The sequence below is a fragment of the Macaca mulatta genome, chromosome 8, assembly GCF_049350105.2.
Source record: "Macaca mulatta isolate MMU2019108-1 chromosome 8, T2T-MMU8v2.0, whole genome shotgun sequence".
NCBI classification, from domain to species: domain Eukaryota; kingdom Metazoa; phylum Chordata; class Mammalia; order Primates; family Cercopithecidae; genus Macaca; species Macaca mulatta.
In genome coordinates, this window is record NC_133413.1 from 57,927,520 (window position 1) to 57,947,845 (window position 20,326).

Consider the following 20,326-nt stretch of genomic DNA (forward strand, 5'->3'; position numbering starts at 1 on the left):
CAGCACAGTCACACGAATTCACTCTTTGTCTCAGTGGCCAAGAGCTTCTGCCAGCATGTGGTTCCCAGTGAGACTGATCATCTTGTATTGGTAGTTTGTATCACGTTTCCTTGGAATGCCTGTTTGCATATTTTGCTCATTTTTTCCATTGGGTTGGCTTCCCATTTCTTATTGATTCATGGGGGTTTTTTGTACATCAAAGAAAACAAACTGCTTGTTAATTGTGGCAGATTTTTTTCTTTTTTGTCCTCTTTTGTTGTTGTTGTTTTACCAGTTTGCTGTCTTTTAAATGTTTCTACTTCGGGAAATTTTTGGACAGAGTTTTAAATTTTTATGTGGTCAGTCATTTCTTTTGTGGACTTTGTGTCATACTAGAAAAACCTTTCTCCAGTTTACAATTATTTTTAAAATGTATCCGTATTTTTAGTTCTTTATAAAATTATTTTGATTTTTTGATCTTTTGGAAATTTATTTTGGTGTAAATAGAGAGGGATCCAGCTTTTTTTCCCTCTCTGGATAGGTAGTCAGTTGTTCCCAAGTGAGTTTCTTTTGCTTAGTGATTTGCACTCTTATTTTTATTATTTTTATATGCAATCTTATTTCTATTTGGGTATACTTCAGGAATATTAATTTGGGTATACTTCAGAAATATCAATCATTGGGTGGTCTATTCCTGTGTTAGTACCAAGCTTTTAATAACTATAGTTCTACACTATGATGTATTATTTGTAGTTGCCCTTAATTTATTTTCTTTTTTAGAATTTTCCTTGCTTAAATGAAAAAAAAACTTGAGGGAAATTCTTTAAATTTAATGGAGTAATTCTACTTGACATAAGTATTCATATACTTTATTATGTATTTTAAAAATTTTTTTGGTTTCACTGAGGCTCCTAGTTATTAACTGTTGCTTTGAAGTTCACTGAGGAAGTCAGGTGTGTAGGCCTGGAGAGGTGGGACAACGTTTTGGAAGAGTGGAGCCAGGAGTGGTAGGAAGTGGGGTGCTTCCTGCCTGTGTTACTAGATTGCTGTGGGGGCTCAAGCAAGTCACTGAAGTGTCCCTCATGGGTTCCCATGTATAGGACAGCCTGTGCCAGCATAGTTACTGATATTTAGATATAATGAGTAGTTTTCCATCACTATTTTTCATTCAACCGTTGTGAGGAATAAATGAGTCAATACATTTATAAATATTTCAAAACTGGTAGAGCCTAGTATAAGAACTTTGATGATGTTGATGATGATGATGATGATAGTGTTGTGGTTATTTTTTCTGTTTTACTTTAGTTGAAAGGAGCCTAATTTTCTCATGTTCCAGAAAATAAGGAGGAAGTGGGGGGGGCAAGGGCGGGGGGAGAGAGAGAGACAGATATAGATATAGATATAGATACAGATATAGATTGAATTTACTGCTGTTGCCCCAGCCCCAGCACTCACCAGTTTCTGCTAGGGTACTGAAGGCAGACCTGTGTGATGAGGGGATTTTTAGGCTGAAACCTTGAAACATGAGAAAGACTTAGGGAAAGATTTGGGGTGGGAATGAGGAAGCGTATTCTAGGGCAGAAAGGGCTGTGGCGTCCACAGGCAGGGAAGAACATGGTGTGGAAACCTGAAAGCACATCAGAAAGGCTAGGGAGCAGCCAGGAGACAGACAGCTATGAGTAGAGGCCTGGTGGGAGCAGGGGCCACCTGAGGCCTTAGAGACCACAGGGCAGGTGGGGGGCATTGAATGGTATCTTAGGTGTACTGGGAAGTTGTTTATAGGATCTTAAGGAAGAGCATGGAATGCTCTGACTTAGGTTGTTCTGATTGTGGTGTGTGGGGCAGACCCTGGCAGGAGGGCAGGAGTGGAGCAAGAGACCATCTCTGAGTCACAGCCATTGTGGTGCCAGGTGGGAGTGGGTGGAGAGAAAGGGGCACATCCTGGTTAGTTTTGGAGGTAAAACTTAGTCATGAATTGAATATCAGGGGATTTCTGACTTGCACATGGGTGGCACATGGTATTGATCAGGTGATACTGGGGTAAACAGCTGGTTTTGAGGAACATATAGGAGTTTGATTTTGAACTTGTTGTATTGAGATATTTGTGAATATGTGAATTAAACCCTTTAAGAGAAGATGGGCAGTTCTGAAATGGAGAGAGGTTGGCTGGGATATTTACAGTAACTTCCTGCATGAGCATTTCCCTTCTTCAAATAATCCCATACGCAGTCTCCACAACAGTCTTCTCAACGTGTCTTCCAAATTCATCCTCCTTGCATACTTGGAAATCTTCAAAAGCTTTCTGCTTTCTTCAGTGATATCTGAACTGTTAAACCTGACATTCAAGATCCTCCACAGTTTGCTCCTCACCCAATCCATAGGATTATGTTTTTCACATTACTGTCTCTTGCCTCCCAGTATGAACTCTAAACTCTCAGTTGCCTAGACTCGTCTATAGATCATGAAAGTCATTTTACTTTCCTGCCTTATGTGCTTTCGTCTCTCTTTTTGCATCTTTATCGGTTGAGAATTTTCCAATCCTCTGAGACTCAGTATAGGTTTTACCTCTTCCACTATGCCTGCTGGTTTTAGATCATCCAGAAATAAGGGCTCCATTTTTTGTCCATTTGGAGCACTAGTGTGAGCCATGCTTATATCTGCTTTATTTTATTTCAAGCTCTTTATGGAAGTGTGTCTCATCATATTTTCTCTCTTCCATAATACCTTATGCGTGGTGTGTACTGAATAAATATTTATTTAATATTTTCTCTATTTGGAGATTTTTTCAGGTAAGTTATCCTTTTGGTTGCAAGTAGCAGGAACCAAATGTAGCTGGTTTTAAAAGAAGAGGAAATTCACTAGAACACTACTGCAAATCTTGAGTAACTTAAGATAAAGTTGAAGGATGAAGTGAGCCTTGGGGCAGCCCTGGGAACCTCACCAGCAGGAGCTCATGGACTTTTCATCTAGAGGTTTGTCATTAGTGTAGCTTAACTTCCCCTTCCCAGACTCTGTCAATTCAAAATCTGGAGGAAAAGAATCTGACTGGCTTAGCATTGGTCACTTGTCTACTTGAGGCCAATCAGCTCTGACCTCTGACAGAAGTCTTATCCTAGACACATGGCTACTGAGATGTGAGATGTCCGTAACCTTATGACTGCCAGAGGTTGAAGGGTTTCCTTCTGTGGACAGAGACATTTGTTCTCTGAAAAGAGGAGTCAGAAATAAATTGCAACAGATGTGTACTACAGCAGTATTGCTAACTTTGGAAACAGAGTCAGTATTGAATACTTTATGGTTTTGAGAAATTGCAGATGGCTTTAACCAAGGTCCTGTTAGTATATTGCAATGGAAATAGGACCAGACTACTGTCTTTGTTGACTGGCTTCATAAAAACTATTCCTTGCCTCATGCCAGTCTTGTTTGTGATATTTAATCACTAAATTAGAAGACTCCTCCTTCCAAACTTCCTTACATCAAGGAAGAAAAAAAGTCCTGATGATAATTTTATTGTATTTAAACATTAGCAGATTATGATAATAGCTACAGAGTCATTCTTTGCTCTGTGCATTTGACCATTGCAGATGTTTTACTGCTGTAAAAGTTCCTTATTTACTCATCCATATTATTTCTATAACTGGGCTATATTTCTGAAGGAAGTAATCTGTGAAAGTTTCAAGAGGGCATCAGTTGGTTAACTTTGCAAAAATAGGAAAAATATGTAAAATGTAAGTGTTTTAAAAGAAAAACAAATTTAAATCTTTGTTCTTGAAATTCATCATTTATGCAAAGTAATTTTTTTTTGTAAGGATGATTTGGTAAAGGATAAAAGTTTCTGGCTGGGCATGGTGGCTCACGCCCCAGCACTTTGGGAGGCCATGGCAGGCGGATCATGAGGTCAGGAGATCAAGACCATCCTGGCTAACACAGTGAAACCCCGTCTATACTAAAAATACAAAAAATTAGCCAGGCGTGGTGGTGGGCACCTGTAGTCTCAGCTACTTGGGAGCCTGAGGCAGGAGAATAGCGTGAACCCGGAAGGCAGAGCTGGCAGTGAGCTGAGATAATGCCACTGTACTCCAGCCTGGGCGACAGAGCGAGAGTCCATCTCAAAAAAAAAAAAAAGTTTCCGTGGAACACAAATTTTGCCCAAGTACATTGGGTCAGTGTGTGGCAGCAGTAGGCAACCTATCAGGAATAACTATGGTTAAGAAAAGTGGTTGATGTTTTTAAGGTACTGGGAAAGATGTCAGTGGTGTATACCAGGTCCTTCTGTTACTTTAAAATTTTAATAACAATTTTCTGAACATCTATGTGTTCCATAGATCCAGATGATTGAAAAATTAATTTTCTCTCCTACTGGAGAAACGGTTAAAGGATATGAACACACAGGAAGAAATGTGAAGAGCCGATCAACGAGTGCAAAGATGCTGAACCCTGTGAATGATCAGGGATGTGCACACTTAAATAGGAGAGAGATAACATTTCACACCCATCAGATAGTTATAAATTTAAAAGTTTAAAATTACTCAGTGATGCTGATAGTGTGCCACAGCTTTCAAACACTGCTGATGAGCATTTCTGTCAGCACAGGGTCTCTATAGAACCATCTCACAATTGCCAGTGTAGTTGACAATGGACTGTCCAAGAATCCACTGGGCTAGTGTATACCACTGAGAAGCTAGCATGTATGTGCCCAGTGAAACAAGTATAGTACTACATGTTACAGTTTTATTGTAATGTGAAAATTTACAAAACTCTTTAAGTGTCTACCAACAGTGAAATAGGTAAGTAAAAAGTGGTATAGTCAGAATATAGCAATGAAAATTAGTGATCTACAGCTGCCGTGTCCTTGCAAAATAGTTCGTTTGTATGTGTGCTATTAAAAAAAATCAAAACAGATAATAATGAAATGCCAAATTCAGGAGAGAGTTGCCTCTAAGGAGAACAGGCACAGGAAGAGAAATACAGGACATTTCACCCATACCATTAAAAAAAATCTAAAGAAAAATTTGCATTGTATTAAAATTTGACAGAAGGTGATGGGTACATCTACTTGTTATTTTTTTTCCCTACCTTTCTGTGCCCTTAAATATTTCATAATAAATAGTCATTATCTGTATCTTAAAATATTTCTCAAAGAATTTTTCCATTTTTGGATGATTAAGCTGGGAATGGGGGAGTCAACTTGTTCAAAGTAACAAAGTAGTTAAATAGTTGAGCTGTGATCAAAAACAAGTCTGTCTTGTTCCAAAACTCATGACCCTCCTTTCTCATTAATCTGATTCTACAATGTAGAGAGGGAATACAAGCTTGAACCTATGAACCTGCAGTCGCCTTTGACCTATCTCTGACTATTCCCTCTCTCTTCCACCCGGTCCCTGGCACACACTTATCTGTGCACACATGCATACGTGTACATATCATTCTTTCTGAAAGATTACGTGTTCCTCACAGTCAGGCTCAGGCCAAGAGAGCTGGTGTCTGGTGAGCCAGTAGGCCCTCTCTGTCTGTGGCGTGAGCATTCCTCCATGTTCATCTGGGGTTACGGGCATGGGGAATGTTCTAAAATATAATATGCTAAAATGGTGGCTTCTAGTTATCCTTTCCTAAAGGTGTTCCTTCTGCCTTGGTTCCTGTTAGAAATGACTACGTGGGCCAGGTGCAGCAGCTCACACCTGTAATCTCAGCCCTTTGGGAGGCTGAGGTGGGAGGATGGCTTGAGCTCAGGAATTTGATACCATCCTGGGCAACAAAGTGAGACCTTGTCTCTACAAAAAAAAGTTTTAAAAATAGCCAGGCATGGGGGCACACATCTGTAGCCTCAGCTACTTGAGAGGCTGCGGTGGGACAATCACTCAATCCCAGGAGAGTCAAGGCTGCAGTGAGCTGTGTTCATGCCACCACACTTCAGCTTGGACAAGAGAGTAAGATCCTGTTTTTAAAAAAACAAAAAACAAACAAAGTAAATAATTAATTAAAAAACGACTACACAAAGAATCCAGGATTTGCTCTGTGGGTTTAAGACAGTGTTTGTCTTTTTGGTTGTCTACAGAAGACATTCTTGGTGTTCCTCATTGTCTTTTGTATAGAAATCCTCTTAGAAACCGAGAAAAAAGTTTTAACAGAAAATAAATACAAATTTTAAAATATTAAATTTAAAACCAAACAACATGTAAACTATAGGGGCTAAAAAGAATAGCTAACATTTGCTAAATGTTTATACGTTAGCATTTATTACTGCATCTCCAATTTGAAGATGAGGAAATAACCTCATCAAGGACACTACCTTAGGGAAGTTAAATAAATTCCCTAAGGTAGCCCACTAGTAGGGAGTAGGGCTGAGACCACAACAGTGTTCGAGTCAGACACCACTTTTATTGGGAAAGACCTTCTAGGCTGCTACCGCTCCAAGCAGTCTTCTCCATTTCTACATCTGCTGTATGCAGGGTACGTTTGGAATTGTCCATAAATTGTTTTGTATTTTTAGTTTAGTTTTTCCTTCAGTTTTTAAATTGGGTATAAGGATGCAAGAGCAAGGATGGACTTGAAAATTTCTTTATACTACTGTAGCAGCTAACATAGCATGTGGGTAGTTGGCATTCAGTGCATTCTTAGATATTAGCTAGTTCTCACTGAGGAAGCAATAGCTTAAAATACCTAAAATTTGTTATCATGGATTGATGCTGAGAATTTTGAAGTACTACCTGAGCTGCTAAGTCTTACCAGTTTTACTGATGTTAAATTCTTCACTGAGGAAATTCATTTGGATTTCATGGTTTTCATGATTTTAACTTAAGCATCGTCTTGCCAGGTTGTTCACAGCTGAGCAAATGTACCTTTTTATGCCATCCTTTCTGGGAAGGAAAATAAAATATGCCTATCCAAACTTTCTAAAACAAATTGTCACATCTGCTGTTTTCATTTTATCTTCCATTTATTCTTTAAGGCACATTCTTACCAAGGTCCCATGGATTTCTTGTATCTGTACAATTTCTCTTTTGTCAAATGCAGAACACTGTTCAGTCTCTTGTCACCTGAAGACAGCATGAATGTTCTTGATGTTTCCAAGGTTCCAATCTGGACCTTCTCTTCTTCTTTCACATACTTTTCCATAGATAGTCTTTTCCAGCCCTCGTGCCTTCACATCCTGATTCTCATGATTTCTGAAGTTGTGTTCCCATCCCACATCACTCTTAGAATTCCAGACCTGCAGAGCCACTGCCTGTTGACCAGTTTTTCCCCAGGTATCCTATAGGCACCACAACATTCACACATCAAAACCAGCTTGAGTATTAGCAACTCCTGCCCGAATGTATTTCCTGCTATATTGAATTTGGTCCTCAAGTGTTATTGCATCCTTTTCCTCGTATTCTTTTCAGTCCACCTCTTTATTCCCACTACCACTCAGATCCTCTCAATGTCTTGCTCTGACTATGGAAGAGCGTTTTAGCTAGCTGCCCTTCCCCAGCCGGTGTGATTTCCTCCCTCTCTGTATCACCATTCAAATGTTCGAATGGTCAATTCCACATTACCATCTGAGGTTGTTAGCTCCTGTATCAAGCTGCCAGTGGCTCTCTCCTGCCTCAGAATATTGGTCCTACTCTTTCTTCTCCCTGGAATGTCCTTCCCTCTTCTCTCTGTCTAATTAATCCACACTTAGCATTGAACTTCAGGTGCCAGATTCTGGGAAGCAGCGCTCTTTTACTTTTTCTTTTTTTCTGTCTGTCTTTCCTTTCCTTTCTTTCCTTCTTTTCTTTTCTCTCTCTCTCTTTCTCTCCCTTTCTTTCTTTCTTTCTTTCTTTCTTTCTTTCTTTCTTTCTTTCTTTCTTTCTTTCTTTTGTCTGTCTTGTCTTTCCTTTCTTTCCTTCTTTTCTTTTCTCTCTCTTTCTCTCTTCCTTTCCTTTTCTTTTCTTTTCTTTTCTTTTCTTTTCTTTTCTTTTCTTTTCTTTTCTTTTCCCCTCCCTGCCTCCCTCCCTCCCTGAACCTCCTTCCTTCCCACTCTGTCACCCAGGGTGGAGTGCAGTGGCATGATCTCAGCTCACTGCAACCTCCGCCTCCCAGGGTCTCAAGCCATTCTCCTGTCTCAGCTTCCCCGATAGCTGGGATTACAGGTGTGCACCACCACACCCGGCTAATTTTTGTATTTTTAGTAGAGACAGGGTTTTGCCATGTTGGCCAGGCTGCTTTCAAACTCCTGGCCTCAAGTGATCTGCCCGCCTTAGCCTTCCAAAGTGCTGGGATTACACCCACCCAACCAGAAACAGACCTTTTCTGACACTTAACTCTTCTCTCTCCCTGTGCCTCTCCTGGCTTTGTCGCCTTTCTTATGTGTTCTCCTTGGAGCCCAAGCAGTATCTCCATGGCAGCATTCCTACCAGTGTTTTATTTATTTATTTATTTTTATTATTACACTTTAAGTTCTAGGGTACATGTGCATAACGTGCAGGTTTGTTACATATGTATACTTGTGCCATGTTGGTGTGCTGCACCCATCAACTCGTCTTTTACATCAGGTAAAACTCCTAATGCAATCTCTCCCCCCTCCCCCCTCCCCATGATAGGCCCCGGTGTATGATGTTCCCCTTCCCGAGTCCAAGTGATCTCATTGTTCAGTTCCCAACTATGAGTGACAACATGCGGTGTTTGGTTTTCTGTTCTTGTGATAGTTTGCTGCGAATGATGGTTTCCAGCTGCATCCATGTCCCTACAAAGGACACAAACTCATCCTTTTTGATGGCTGCATAGTATTCGATGGTGTATATGTGCCACATTTTCTTAATCCAGTCTGTCACTGATGGACATTTGGGTTGATTCCAAGTCTTTGCTATTGTGAATAGTGCCGCAGTAAACATACGTGTGCATGTGTCTTTAGAGCAGCATGATTTATAATCCTTTGGGTATATACCCAGTAATGGGATGGCTGGGTCATATGGTACTTCTAGTTCTAGATCCTTGAGGAATCGCCATACTGTTTTCCATAATAGTTGAACTAGTTTACAATCCCACCAACAGTGTAAAAGTGTTCCTATTTCTCCACATCCTCTCCAGCACCTGTTGTTTCCTGACTTTTTAATGATCGCCATTCTAACTGGTGTGAGATGGTATCTCATTGTGGTTTTGATTTGCATTTCTCTGATGGCCAGTGATGATGAGCATTTTTTCATGTGTCTGTTGGCTGTATGAATGTCTTCTTTTGAGAAATGTCTGTTCATATCCTTTGCCCACTTTTTGATGGGGTGGTTTGTTTTTTTCTTGTAAATTTGTTTGAGTTCTTTGTAGGTTCTGGATATTAGCCCTTTGTCAGATGAGTAGATTGCAAAAATTTTCTCCCATTCTGTAGGTTGCCTGTTCACTCTGATGGTAGTTTCTTTTGCTGTGCAGAAGCTCTTTAATTTAATGAGATCCCATTTGTCAATTTTGGCTTTTGCTGCCGTTGCTTTTGATGTTTTAGACATGAAGTCTTTGCCCATGCCTATGTCCTGAATGGTACTACCTAGGTTTTCCTCTAGGATTTTTATGGTATTAGGTCTAACATTTAAGTCTCTAATCCATCTTGAATTAATTTTTGTATAAGGAGTAAGGAAAGGATCCAGTTTCAGCTTTCTACTTATGGCTAGCCAATTTTCCCAGCACCATTTATTAAATAGGGAATCCTTTCCCCATTTCTTGTTTCTCTCAGGTTTGTCAAAGATCAGATGGCTGTAGATGTGTGGTATTATTTCTGAGGCCTCTGTTCTGTTCCATTGGTCTATATCTCTGTTTTGGTACCAGTACCATGCTGTTTTGGTTACTGTAGCCTTGTAGTATAGTTTGAAGTCAGGTAGCGTGATGCCTCCAGCTTTGTTCTTTTGACTTAGGATTGTCTTGGAGATGTGGGCTCTTTTTTGGTTCCATATGAACTTTAAAGCAGTTTTTTCCAATTCTGTGAAGAAACTCATTGGTACCTTGATGGGGATGGCATTGAATCTATAAATTACCTTGGGCAGTATGGCCATTTTCACGATATTGATTCTTCCTATCCATGAGCATGGTATGTTCTTCCATTTGTTTGTGTCCTCTTGTATTTCACTGAGCAATGGTTTGTAGTTCTCCTTGAAGAGGTCCTTCACATCCCTTGTAAGTTGGATTCCTAGGTATTTGATTCTCTTTGAAGCAATTGTGAATGGAAGTTCATTCCTGATTTGGCTCTCTGTTTGTCTGTTACTGGTGTATAAGAATGCTTGTGATTTTTGCACATTAATTTTGTATCCTGAGACTTTGCTGAAGTTTCTTATCAGCTTAAGGAGATTTTGGGCTGAGACAATGGGGTTTTCTAAATATACAATCATGTCATCTGCAAACAGGGACAGTTTGACTTCTTCTTTTCCTAACTGAATACCCTTGATTTCTTTCTCTTGCCTAATTGCCCTAGCCAGAACTTCCAACACTATGTTGAATAGGAGTGGTGAGAGAGGGCATCCCTGTCTTGTGCCAGTTTTCAAAGGGAATTTTTCCAGTTTTTGCCCATTCAGTATGATATTGGCTGTGGGTTTGTCATAAATAGCTGTTATTATTTTGAGGTACGTTCCATCAATACCGAATTTATTGAGCGTTTTTAGCATGAAGGGCTGTTGAATTTTGTCAAAAGCCTTTTCTGCATCTATTGAGATAATCATGTGGTTCTTGTCTTTGGTTCTGTTTATATGCTGGATTATGTTTATTGATTTGCGAATGTTGAACCAGCCTTGCATCCCAGGGATGAAGCCCACTTGATCATGGTGGATAAGCTTTTTGATGTGTTGCTGAATCCAGTTTGCCAGTATTTTATTGAGGATTTTTGCATCGATGTTCATCAGGGATATTGGTCTAAAATTCTCTTTTTTTGTTGTGTCTCTGCCAGGCTTTGGTATCAGGATGATGTTGGCCTCATAAAATGAGTTAGGGAGGATTCCCTCTTTTTCTATTGATTGGAATAGTTTCAGAAGGAATGGTACCAACTCCTCCTTGTACCTTTGGTAGAATTCAGCTGTGAATCCATCTGGTCCTGGACTTTTTTTGGTTGGTAGGCTATTAATTATTGCCTCAATTTCAGAGCCTGCTATTGGTCTATTCAGGGTTTAGTCTTGGAAGAGTGTAAGTGTCCAGGAAATTATCCATTTCTTCTAGATTTTCCAGTTTATTTGCGTAGAGGTGTTTATAGTATTCTCTGATGGTAGTTTGTATTTCTGTGGCGTCGGTGGTGATATCCTCTTTATCATTTTTTATTGCGTCTATTTGATTCTTCTCTCTTTTCTTCTTTATTAGTCTTGCTAGTGGTCTGTCAATTTTGTTGATCTTTTCAAAAAACCAACTCCTGGATTCGTTGATTTTTTGGAGAGTTTTTTGTGTCTGTATCTCCTTCAGTTCTGCTCTGATCTTAGTTATTTCTAGCCTTCTGCTAGCTTTCGAATGTGTTTGCTCTTGCTTCTCTAGTTCTTTTAATTGTGATGTTAGAGTGTCGATTTTAGATCTTTCCTGCTTTCTCTTGTGGGCATTTAGTGCTATAAATTTCCCTCTACACACTGCTTTAAATGTTTCCCAGAGATTCTGGTATGTTGTATCTTTGTTCTCATTGGTTTCAAAGAACATCTGTATTTCTGCCTTCATTTCGTGATGTACCCAGTAGTCATTCAGGAGCAGGTTGTTCAGTTTCCATGTAGTTGAGCAGTTTTGATTGAGTTTCTTAGTCCTGAGTTCTAGTTTGATTGCACTATGGTCTGAGAGACAGTTTGTTATAATTTCTGTTCTTGTACATTTGCTGAGGAGTGCTTTACTTACAATTACGTGGTCGGTTTTGGAGTAAGTACGATGTGGTGCTGAGAAGAATGTATATTCTGTTGATTTGGGGTGGAGAGTTCTATAGATGTCTATTAGGTCTGCTTGCTGCAGAGATGAGTTCAATTCCTGGATATCCTTGTTAACTTTCTGTCTCGTTGATCTGTCTAATGTTGACAGTGGAGTGTTGAAGTCTCCCATTATTATTGTATGGGAGTCTAAGTCTCTTTGTAAGTCTCTAAGGACTTGCTTTATGAATCTGGGTGCTCCTGTATTGGGTGCATATATATTTAGGATAGTTAGCTCTTCCTGTTGAATTGATCCCTTTACCATTATGTAATGGCCTTCTTTGTCTCTTTTGATCTTTGATGGTTTAAAGTCTCTTTTAGCAGAGACTAGTATTGCAACCCCCGCTTTTTTTTGTTCTCCATTTGCTTGGTAAATCTTCCTCCATCCCTTTATTTTGAGCCTATGTATGTCTCTGCGTGTGAGATGGGTCTCCTGAATACAGCAGACTGATGGGTCTTGACTCTTTATCCAGTTTGCCAGTCTGTGTCTTTTAATTGGAGCATTTAGTCCATTTACATTTAAGGTTAAGATTGTTATGTGTGAACTTGATCCTGCCATTATGATATTAACTGGTCATTTTGCTCGTTAGTTGATGCAGTTTCTTCCTAGCCTCGATGGTCTTTACATTTTGGCATGTTTTTGCAATGGCTGGTACCGGTTGTTCCTTTCCATGTTGAGTGCTTCCTTCAGAGTCTCTTGTAAGGCAGGCCTAGTGGTGATAAAATCTGTAAGCATTTGCTTATCTGTAAAGGATTTTATTTCTCCTTCACTTATGAAACTTAGTTTGGCTGGATATGAAATTCTGGGTTGAAAATTCTTTTCTTTAAGAATGTTGAATATTGGCCCCCACTCTCTTCTGGCTTGGAGAGTTTCTGCCGAGAGATCTGCTGTTAGTCTGATGGGCTTCCCTTTGTGGGTAACCCGACCTTTCTCTCTGGCTGCCCTTAACATTTTTTCCTTCATTTCAACTTTGGTGAATCTGGCAATCATGTGTCTTGGAGTTGCTCTTCTCGAGGAGTATCTTTGTGGCGTTCTCTGTATTTCCTGGATTTGAATGTTGGCCTGCCCTACTAGGTTGGGGAAGTTCTCCTGGATGATATCCTGAAGAGTGTTTTTCAACTTGGTTCCATTTTCCTCCTCACTTTCAGGCACCCCAATCAGACGTAGATTTGGTCTTTTTACATAATCCCATACTTCTTGCAGGCTTTGTTCATTTCTTTTTCTTCTTTTTTCTTTTGGTTTCTCTTCTCGCTTCATTTCATTCATTTGATCCTCAATCGCAGAAACTCTTTCTTCCAGTTGATCGAGTCGGTTACTGAAGCTTGTGCATTTGTCACTTATTTCTCGTGTCATGGTTTTCATCTCTTTCATTTCGTTTATGACCTTCTCTGTATTAATTACTCTAGCCATCAATTCTTCCACTGTTTTTTCAAGATTTTTAGTTTCTTTGCGCTGGGTACGTAATTCCTCCTTTAGCTCTGAGAAATTTGATGGACTGAAGCGTTCTTCTCTCATCTCGTCAAAGTCATTCTCCGTCCAGCTTTGATCCGTTGCTGGCGATGAGCTGCGCTCCTTTGCCTGGGGAGATGCGCTCTTATTTTTTGAATTTCCAGCTTTTCTGCCCTGCTTTTTCCCCCTTCCTTGTGGTTTTATCTGCCTCTGGTCTTTGATGATGGTGATGTACTGATGGGGTTTTGGTGTAGGTGTCCTTCTTGTTTGATAGTTTTCCTTCTAACAGTCAGGACCCTCAGCTGTAGGTCTGTTGGAGATTGCTTGAGGTCCACTCCAGACCCTGTTTGCCTGGGTATCAGCAGCAGAGGCTGCAGAAGATAGAATATTTCTGAACAGCGAGTGTACCTGTCTGATTCTTGCTTTGGAAGCTTCCTCTCAGGGGTGTACTCCACCCTGTGAGGTGTGGGGTGTCAGACTGCCCCTAGTGGGGGATGTCTCCCAGTTAGGCTGTTCAGGGGTCAGGGACCCACTTGAGCAGGGAGTCTGTCCCTTCTCAGATTTCAACCTCCATGTTGGGAGATCCACTGCTCTCTTCAAAGCTGTCAGACAGAGTCGTTTGCATCTGCAGAGGTTTCTGCTGTGTTTGTTATTGCCCTGTCCCCAGAGGTGGAGTCTACAGAGACAGGCAGGTTTCCTTGAGCTGCTGTGAGCTCCACCCAGTTCGAGTTTCCCAGCCGCTTTATCTACTTAAGCCTCAGCAATGGCGGGTGCCCCTCCCCCAGCCTGGCTCCTGCCTTGCCCTTAGATCGAAGACTGCTGTGCTAGCAATGAGGGAGGCTTCCTGGGCTTGGGATCCTCCCGGCCAGGTGTGGAATATAATCTCCTAGTGTGCCCGTTTGCTGAGATCCTTGGTAGAGCACAGCATTGGGGTGGGAATTACCCGATTTTCCAGGTGCTGTGTGTCTCAGTTCCCCTGGCTAGGAAAAGGGATTCCCTTCCCCCTTGCGCTTCCCAGGTGATGCGATGCCTCTCCCTGCTTCAGCTCTGGCTGGTCGGGCTGCAGCAGCTGACTAACACCGACTGTCCCGCACTCCCTAGTGAGATGAACCCAGTACCTCAGTTGAAGATGCAGAAATCACCTGTCTTCTGTGTCGCTCGCGCTGGGAGTTGGGAGACTGGAGCTGTTCCTATTCGGCCATCTTGCTCTGCCCCTCCCTACCAGTGTTTTATAACTATCTGGGCTGGTCTCCCCCATCCTCACAAGCAGCATGAATCCTCTTCATGGTTGCATGTGAGTCCCCAGCCCAAGCCTCCTGTGGTTGGTTATTTGTTGACTTATTTGTAGGATAATGGTTCTTAACTGCGGGTGATTTTTTCTTGGTGAAACCGCGTCTCTACTAAATATACAAAAATTAGCCAGGCATCATGCTGGGCACCTATAGTCCGAGCTACTTGGGAGGCTCAGGCAGGAGAATCACTTGAACCCGAGAAGCAGAGGTAGCCGTGAGCCAAGATCATGCCACTGCACTCCAGCCTGGGTGGCAGAGTGAGACTCCGTCTCAAAGAAAAAAGAAAAAAGAATTTAACCATATAATCCTCAGAAAAAAAGCTCTTTGTTTTATGTAGCTAATGATGTAAATTCTAGTGCCACCCCCAATATTTAGGTAGTGAATTAGATGGGACTTCTAGTGCACTGGAAACTAGGATATTGAAGGATGAGTTGTTGCTGACACAGAATAATATGGAATTGACCTATACAATGAAGTAATAGGAAAATAAAATCCTATTGTGCTTTAAATTTGGCGTGTGTCTTGGCAAAGACAGAAAACATCAGAGAAGGTTTTGATTCTTCCCTCCAGAATTGGCCATATGGTTTTTTTTTTTTTTAATTGGCCATACGATATGAATTCTTGTTTTATTATCAGCTTTCAAAAAATTATTATTTTGAAAGTTTAGAAATCTGAGTTGGAGAAAGAAACATTTTAGGAAATGTTAGGAAAAGGAGACAGTGACTCATATTCTTAAATAGTTCCTGTTGATATTTGCAATTTCAAACTTGTCTCTGGAAATAATTATATAATTGTATGGAGAGAGTCAAGTCTTGATCTTTACCCTTGGGGACTTCTTTTGGCAAATTAAATGATTTATACCTGAAGAGACAATTTAGCTTCATGTTAAATTTCAAAATCCAAGAAATACTTTCTTTTCAGTAGCTGTCAGATTGTATTGATGATCATCAGCTTTTCAGATGAGTGTTATTAGTTCAGTTTTGGAGATTGCCTGTATGTGTGGTACTGTCTTGTAGTTTTCTGAAAGAAGATTGGAGTATTTATACTTATTTTTGTGGATTCTGTGAGGTAAAGTCTGGCTTACAGTTGATTTAACCTCTTCTTGGTCTTGGTTACTTTTGGATTTTGTCAGAACAGAAGTTTAAGCTGCAGATACTGTGTTCAAAAAGGTCCTTCAAGAAATATAACTGTAAGGAAATGGAATGATAGATGTATATAAATATGAACTTGAATCAAGTATGCTTTGTATTTAAAAATATGCCTTTTAATTTTTTTCAGCCAAGTTCTATAGAAATTTTAGAGTATTCATCAGATAGTGAAAAAGAAGATGACTTGGAAAATGTCCTACTCATTGATTCGGAATCCCCTCACAAATACCACGTGGAGTTTGAATCAGATGCAAGACAGATTGTGGAGAGACTGATAGACCCAAAGACAAAATCAACAGAGACCATTTTGCATACACCTCAGAAACCCACAGCTAAGTTTCCCAGGACTCCAGAAAAGTCAGCGAAGAAGAAGCTTTTAAGGTTAAATTATACCCTTTTAAATACTCTTTTTTAATTTTTCTCTTTCTTTAAAAACCCAAATATCTAAAATGTTAATTTTAAAATACTTCTATATGAAGTCCTAAGTTCTGGAGCCGATTAATAGAATGTTCGTCCAAGTTGAGGGTGATAGCTTCAGTCATGCCCAGCGGATGTGACTGCCTTTCTTAATGGAGATTTATTTGAGTTATCAAATGTTATTGAGAGTCAGTGTTCTAGGTGCTGTGGAGACAAGTATATAATTGTTCTGTTCTTGAGTAACTTACAATCTAAAAAGGGAAATGGAAATATGTATAGATCGTGTCAGATTACTTTTATGAGAGAGATCTGCCAGGGCAACACTTGCAAGTGCAAAAAAAGTATGAGAGAGCAGAACCCACAGACAAGACGTGTCTGGTGTGCCATGAACTACAGTGTCAGTCTGGGGCTAGGCTGTGGCCATGATGAGCAAAGCAGGAAAGATAACATGAAGGAGCCTGTAGGGACCTTCCCCAATCCTGTGTAATACAAGGTTCTCTTTGTTGTTGAACCAAACAATGCCAAGCAAAGACTCAATGAAAGTAAAAAAAAGAGAGGCCAGGGGGTGGCTCACGCCTGTAATCCCAGCACTTTGGGAGGCCGAGGCGAGTGGATCACGAGGTCGGGAGTTCGAGACCAGCCTGGCCAACATGGTGAAACCCCGTCTCTGCTGAAAATACAAAAATTAGCTGCGCATGGAGGCACGCACCTGTAATCCCAGCTACACGGGAGGCTGAGGCAGGAGAATTGCTTGAACCTGGGAGGTGGAGGTTGCAATGAGCTGAGATCGTGCCATTGCACTCCAGCCTGGGCGACAGGGCGAGACTCTGTCTCAAAAAACAACAACAAAAAAAGAAAGTAAGAAAGAGAACCTGTATGAAGCATGGCCACAAAAGCAAAAGTAGTAGAGCATTTCAAGGCAAAGGAGTTTCAGTAGAAAGAGTGAATGTGATCATGAAGAGTGTAGGTGTTGGATCCACAGATGATATTGTAACATCATGAGAAGACAAGCCTGGTGTGCACTGAGGGGAGCCCAGGGTCTGTGGCTGAAGTAGAACACGGTTCAAGGAGTGAAGACAGGGTCATGGCTCTTATGTGGGAGTTGGGGACCAGGCAGGAGGGCTTTGATTCCTCTCTTCGGGATTGCCAGTCACCTGGAAAAGATCCAGCCTCTAGAGAAGGTTCAGGGAATAGGAGAGACAGATTTTGAAAACAGTGGGGTTCCGAATAAACAGAGTTTGCACCGTAGCTCAATCAGCATCCTGAAGAGGAGGTAGGGAAGGAAGGTGGAGAGGAGAGACCCAGCTTGAGTACACCAGTGGAGGAAAGAGCATGAGGATGTGGCCAAGTCTAGTGGTATGGCCAGGGCACAGAGATCCATTCATGCCCACTCACCATGAGACAGAAGGCCTTATACCCAAAGTAAAGAAGTTGTGGCCTCAAAAAAGAATGTAATTTGTAATAGTAATAGAATGTAATTTGTAATAGAAGGTGGTTTGTAATAGTCTTTGGGAAGAAAGGAAAGGAAGCCCATTAGAGGAATTAGCATGTCTTTGTTGGTGAAGGTGATGCCATGCAATTACAGAAAGTCATGTCCCCAGCCCTGCTGAGGGCCTACCACTTGCCAAGCACTGTTCATGCACAGGAGCAAGCAAAGTGGAATGGTTGCTCATAACAGAGAGCAAAGGTGAATGGAGCCCGGCCTGTGTCGGGGGAAGGGTAATACGGAGCCAAGAAGTAAAATAGATGTCAAGTCAGAGAGAGAAATTTTATGGAGAAAAGGCAGAAAAAGGGGGACAGAGAAGGGTCCAGAGGTGGGGGAGGACATTTCAGTTTGAAACAGGCTCAGGGAATCCCTGAGGAGGTGTCTCATTGAGCAGCTGGAAGAATAGAGTGTGCAGTGGAGCAGGTGCTTTTGTTTTTGTATCTTTGATTGACAATCATGAGGCTTTTGGCCATTTTCAGTTAGACATTATACATCTTAGTGGGACTTTGAGTCTGCAGTCCACGGGCAGGCTTGGTGTTGGAGATGTGAATGTGTAGACTTCAGTGTCCAGATCTTTTGAAGCATGAGCTAGGTCAGGTCACAGGAGATCCACTGCTAGGCGAGAGGAGAACCTGTCCAAGGCCTGAGTCCTGGGTGCTCTGCAGAAGTTGGGGTGTGGGGGGAGAGACTGCTGAGGGAGGAGCCAAAACAAAGGGAGCATGGTGTGTTGAGGCAAGTGAGGAGAGAGGGTGACCCACTGTGACAGACGCTGCCAGGGCTGACCTCTGTGATTCCACGGTGAAGGGCAGGGTGTGCAGCCATCTCAGTGGCCTGACCAGGCAAAGCAGACTGCCATGGACTCGAGAGAATGGAAAGAGAGAAACTAAAGACAGCACGATGGAACTCTGAAGAAGTTTTGCTTTAAGGGGAACAGATCAATAGTGCATTAGTTGAAAGTGAATGTGAGGGTCAAGGTTTCTTATTTTAAAGGTGGTAGAAATTTCATCATGTTTGTATGTTGATAGGAAAGTCCAAGAGAAAAGGGGAAACTGCTGAGGCAGGGGAGGGAGGGGACAACTGATGGAGTTGTCTCTGCCATGGTGAAGGGAGGCACAAACAGGGGTGACTTTGTCAGGAGCTCAGAGCGTGCACCCATGGCCGGGGCAGCCAGAGCCCATGCAGGTGCCGGAATGGACCTGGTGAGGAGCAGACAGGCCATCCACGGATAGCTGGGAAGGCGAAGTCCCTGCTGTTTCAGGCACGTGTATCTGACTTGGGAACTAGTTCTTTCTGATAATTCTATTCCAGTAAAACGGGGCAGTCCTTCATTAGCTGACAGGGAGGATGAGGAGGGAGCTGTGGAGGTCTGAGGAGAGAGAATCTGTGAAATGGGCATATAGTGAGGACAAATGAACTGGAGAAGGGCTCCAGGGCTGTCTGACATGATCAGGCCCTGTTGGGAAGTTGTGGTCACGGACTGAGTTTGAGACCGATCAGCCAGTGTGGATTCGACCCTTGGGCTGCACATATGGGCAGAGCACAAGGATGGTCCGGGGGCGCACTAAAAGGGGTTGACAGGAGTTCCGAGAGTAACTATAGTAATGACCTGTGAAACCTAAGCTGGGTAAGGTGGGAATGAGAACATGCAGGATGTGGATCATGGTGAGTTGGGGTAGAACTCACTGATTGAGGACTGGTGAAAGGTTGGTCAAACACTTACGGAGTCAGGCTACTGTAAGTGATGAGCTGGGGCAGTAAGGATGACGGGCCCCCAGAGTTGAGCCGCTGGAGGGAGGTAGTTCGGGACTTCAAGATTAGAGTAGCTGACGCGGGTAGAGGACACTGTCTTGGAGCTGGGCGGGCACTGACATGCCTGCCCTGGCACTGGGCAGGCTGGGTTGGAGCTGGAGTGTAACGGAGGGTGCCAGATGGTCTGGAAGCTGCAGTGAAGAGCAAGGCCGTCCCTTCGTGGCTTTTCAGGCCCGGTGAGAGGGTAGGGGAGAGAACACAGTGCTGTTTAAGGTCACTGTCAGGGAGTCCTCAATAGAAGGTGGAGGGGACATTCATAGAAGTGGCTGAAGCTGCTCAAACAACATGCGATTGATCATTTTCTTGTTGTGATTTCTAGGAATAACTAAATGAAGATGTCTGTTTTGAAGTTACTATGCTTAAATACTAAAAATTAGATTGGTGTGCTTAGGGTTGTTAGTCTCAGGCCTTCAAACTGAAGAGTTCCTGTTTCACTGAGCTGTCTAGAAAGGCCTGTGACTGCTTTGACTGCCTTTGGTGAAGGGATGGTGGTTTGTGGTGATTAAAAACTTTTTTTTACCTGATAAAGGCCAGGTAGCAAGGATTGAGAGAGGTAGTTGGCATTTGAAGCCTGGAGCACACTGGCCCTTCTCTCTCCGGTTTGCCCTGTGGGAAATGTCACTCAGTCTCTTTTGGCTTTCTTTTTCTTGTCTTGTCTTGTCTTTTTTTTTTTTATTCATGGAACTATTTGAAGCATAAAAAACACCAATGCAAAATTGTTAGATATTTAAGTGTGTTGGGAATAATATAGCTATATCTATCTCCCTATTTTGATGCTCAAGTTGTTTTTCACAGTGTTTGTTATATCATGAAAAGACAAAATCTACATCTGATTGGTGTACCTGAAAGTGATGGGGAGAATGGAACCAAGTTGCAAAACA

General features: G+C 41.8%; 1 protein-coding gene across 42 annotated transcripts in view; it reads left to right on the forward strand.

Moving 5' to 3' along the window:
- The window catches only part of SPIDR (scaffold protein involved in DNA repair), a 481,215-nt gene that overhangs the window by 138,624 nt on the left and 322,265 nt on the right, over positions 1-20,326 (forward strand). For 31 of the 42 annotated variants that reach the window (XM_077943592.1, XM_077943599.1, XM_077943602.1 and 28 more), the window contains one exon: positions 15,864-16,114. The exons of the other annotated variants lie outside the window; for them this stretch is intronic. In XM_077943592.1, coding sequence (XP_077799718.1) covers positions 15,864-16,114 — 251 coding nt within the window. The remainder of the gene's footprint in view (positions 1-15,863; positions 16,115-20,326) is intronic. 42 annotated transcript variants of the gene reach the window in all.